The sequence below is a fragment of the Ursus maritimus genome, unplaced genomic scaffold (genome assembly GCF_017311325.1).
Source record: "Ursus maritimus isolate PB19 unplaced genomic scaffold, ASM1731132v1 scaffold_9, whole genome shotgun sequence".
NCBI classification, from domain to species: Eukaryota; Metazoa; Chordata; class Mammalia; order Carnivora; family Ursidae; genus Ursus; species Ursus maritimus.
In genome coordinates, this window is record NW_024427107.1 from 79,088,749 (window position 1) to 79,091,408 (window position 2,660).

Below are 2,660 nucleotides of genomic sequence, written 5' to 3' on the forward strand. Positions count from 1 at the left end.
GGGGGGCCAGGGACAGAGTTTCAGTGGGAGAGCTGGGATGGCCGTACCTGTCGTCACTCTCCTGGCTCCTCAGCTGAGTTTGAGGACTCAGGCCCAGTGGGACCCTCCGCCGTCCGCGGGTGAGTCATCGAGCCCAGCCGATCCTTTTCCAGGCTGGGGTGAATCACTGGTGCTGAGGAGAGAGAAAGCGCGGGGTCCTGTGAGAGCCAGCTCCGCCACCCCGCTGCCCCACCACTCCACGCTGCAGCCTCCCCGCCCACCGCATCCCTGCAGCTAACCGGCTGGGGATGACCAGTCACCGGGGCCTCCCTACCCTACACTGCCCCCTGGTGGGGATGCCTCGGGACCGGGGCTCACCTGAGGGGCCAGGAGGCACCAGGACGCCAGGTCTGTTGCCGCTGCCGGAGGCTCCTGAGGCTGTGGCTCTCCACCAGCAGGAGGGAGCCTCGCTGCCTGACGCGGGCCAGCTGCCCTGGGCGGCGGCAAGAGTGCCAGCCGGCCGCACAGCACCGGCCAGGAGAAGGCGGCGCCCCGAAGCTGAGGTTCCCGTGGTGCTGGTGCTGTCTTAGCTTCTGCTCTGGGGTGTCCCCTGAGCTCGGTGCTTACTGGCCTGCGCCATCTGGACACTTGATTTCTGAGTGCCCAGAGGGCCCAGGCGTTGAGCAGAGTGACAAAGCTGGGAGGTCCTGTGGTGGCCAGAGAGTGTGCAGGGTGGGGTCAGAGGCCAGGAAAGACAGACAGAAGGAGGGTGACGGGCAGGGGCCCTCCGCTGTTTGGAGGATACTGCCCACAGCTGGGTGACTTGTGTCTGTGTGAGTCAGGCTGGGAGGCTGAGGTCGGGGGCCCCGCCAGATGAGGATGAGGGGCTCCCCCGTGCAGGAGTCAGCCCAGCTCGACAGTTCTGGTTGGCAAAGGCCACAGGCGGGGTGCGGTGGGCCGGCTGGGGCCGGGGTTGGCCTCTATTCAGGCTGGGTCCGGTCACTGGCTACGGACTCGTTGGTGAGAGCTGGTGTGAGGGCCTCGGCCTCGTCCTCGGTGGGGGGGCGGGGGCCCGCGGGCTCGGCTCCCTGCTCCAGGCCATCCTGCACTTCCATGCCTCTCTGGATGAGCTGCTCCAGGGTCTTGGGCAGCGGGTGGCGCAGGAAGCGCTTGAGCTTGGGCTGCAGGGTCCCCACCACGTACTGGATGATCTCCTCCTCCTCCGCGTCCACGTAGAGCGTCTGGTACAGGTCCCGCTTGCGCCACAGGAACTGGTCCAGTGGCTCCCCCTGCTTCTGCGGCAGGTCCAGCTCCCGCTGGATGGCCTCCCGGGACAGCGTGCCCTCGCTGTACTGCAGGAACTCTTTCTTGAACTCCACCCAGTTCTTCACGGAGCCCTGCTTGAACTCCCACCATTTCTTGGCCGGCCCGTTCATGTGGTTCTGGATCTGTGACAGCCAGTACTCCTCGGAACCGCCCACCTGTCTCAGGTACTCCTCCAGGTGGCTGAGGAATTCCCTCGGATCCTCAAAGATCTGCGTGTCCACACCAGGGCTCGGCTGCCCGTCCTCGCCGGGCCCCCAGGGCGGGTACTGTTGGGCCTCCACGGGCTCCTGCCCGGGCAGCTCCCCCGTGGCCGGCGGCGGGGTGATAGCGTAGGGGCTGACGGTGTAGTCATAGGGATCCGCCTCCTGGCAGTAGCCCTCGGGACCCCCGACGCCCACGGAGACGGTGTGGCGGGCCTGCTCGTTGCCCACAGGGTACTTGCCGCCCATGGCCTCCAGGCGGTCGGCCCACTTCTCCAGCCGGTAGAAGACCTCCCGCCACACGTGCATCTCCCGCTTGACCCAGCGCTCCAGGTTGGCGATGGTCTCCTGGCAGCGACACAGGCAGGCCTTGATGGACTTCTTCCAGCGCTGCGAGTCGCCGGTGGGCACGTAGCCGTCCAGGTTGCTCTCCAGCTTCCCCACCGACCTGTGCAGCCCTTTCAGCTCACGCTCCACCTGCTTAGACACCTCGGTCAGCAGGTGCCGGTGGGTCCTCCGCACGTGCTCCAGCATCTCGGCCCGGCACTTACCGATCTGCAGGATCACGTTGGGCTTGGCCGCCGGCCCGCCCCGCGGCCCGGGGTAGGCGTGGAGGCCGCCGCTCGTCATGTGGTCCAGCTCCATCGGTGCGCAGGTGGCCGCGGCGACCGGACTGGCGGGAGGCGGCGGGCTGCAAAGTCCTCCTGGGCCGGCTGTGCGGTGGAGCCGGGTCGGTGCCTTCGGTCCCGGAGCGGCGGCGGCGGCTGTGGCGGCGGCTGTGGCGGCAGCGGCGGCGGCGGCTACGGCGCGCGGAACAGCGCGGAGTGCTGGGGAGGAGCGGAGAGCTGCAGCGCCGAGCTCTGTGCCCTGCAGCCGCCGCCGGCTCTTTATGCGGCGGTGCGGCCGTGGGCGGCCCCCTCGCCGAGCCCCCGCTCCCATTGGTCCCGGCCGGGCTCCCCGCCCCGCGCGCCCCGCCCCCCGCGCCCGCCCGCGCGCCAGGCGCCCGGGGAGGACCCACCCCCTGCACGCGCCAGCGGCCCGGGTGACTAATCCGCCTGCGGGCTCCCGACGCCCCCTCCCCGACTCATTCAGCCTGCGGGACGAGGCAAGGTGCTGGGACCCAGCGATAACCCCCTGCCCGCGACCGGCCGGGGG

General features: G+C 69.6%; 1 protein-coding gene across 1 annotated transcript in view; it reads right to left on the reverse strand.

Moving 5' to 3' along the window:
* The window catches only part of ARC (activity regulated cytoskeleton associated protein), a 3,195-nt gene extending 1,045 nt beyond the window's left edge, over positions 1-2,150 (reverse strand). Inside the window, exons 1-2 of the mRNA XM_040626069.1 lie at positions 358-2,150; positions 48-172 (exon numbers count right to left, since the gene is read on the reverse strand). Coding sequence (XP_040482003.1) covers positions 960-2,150 — 1,191 coding nt within the window. The 3' untranslated portion in view covers positions 48-172; positions 358-959. The remainder of the gene's footprint in view (positions 1-47; positions 173-357) is intronic.
* Positions 2,151-2,660: the final 510 nt, after the last annotated feature.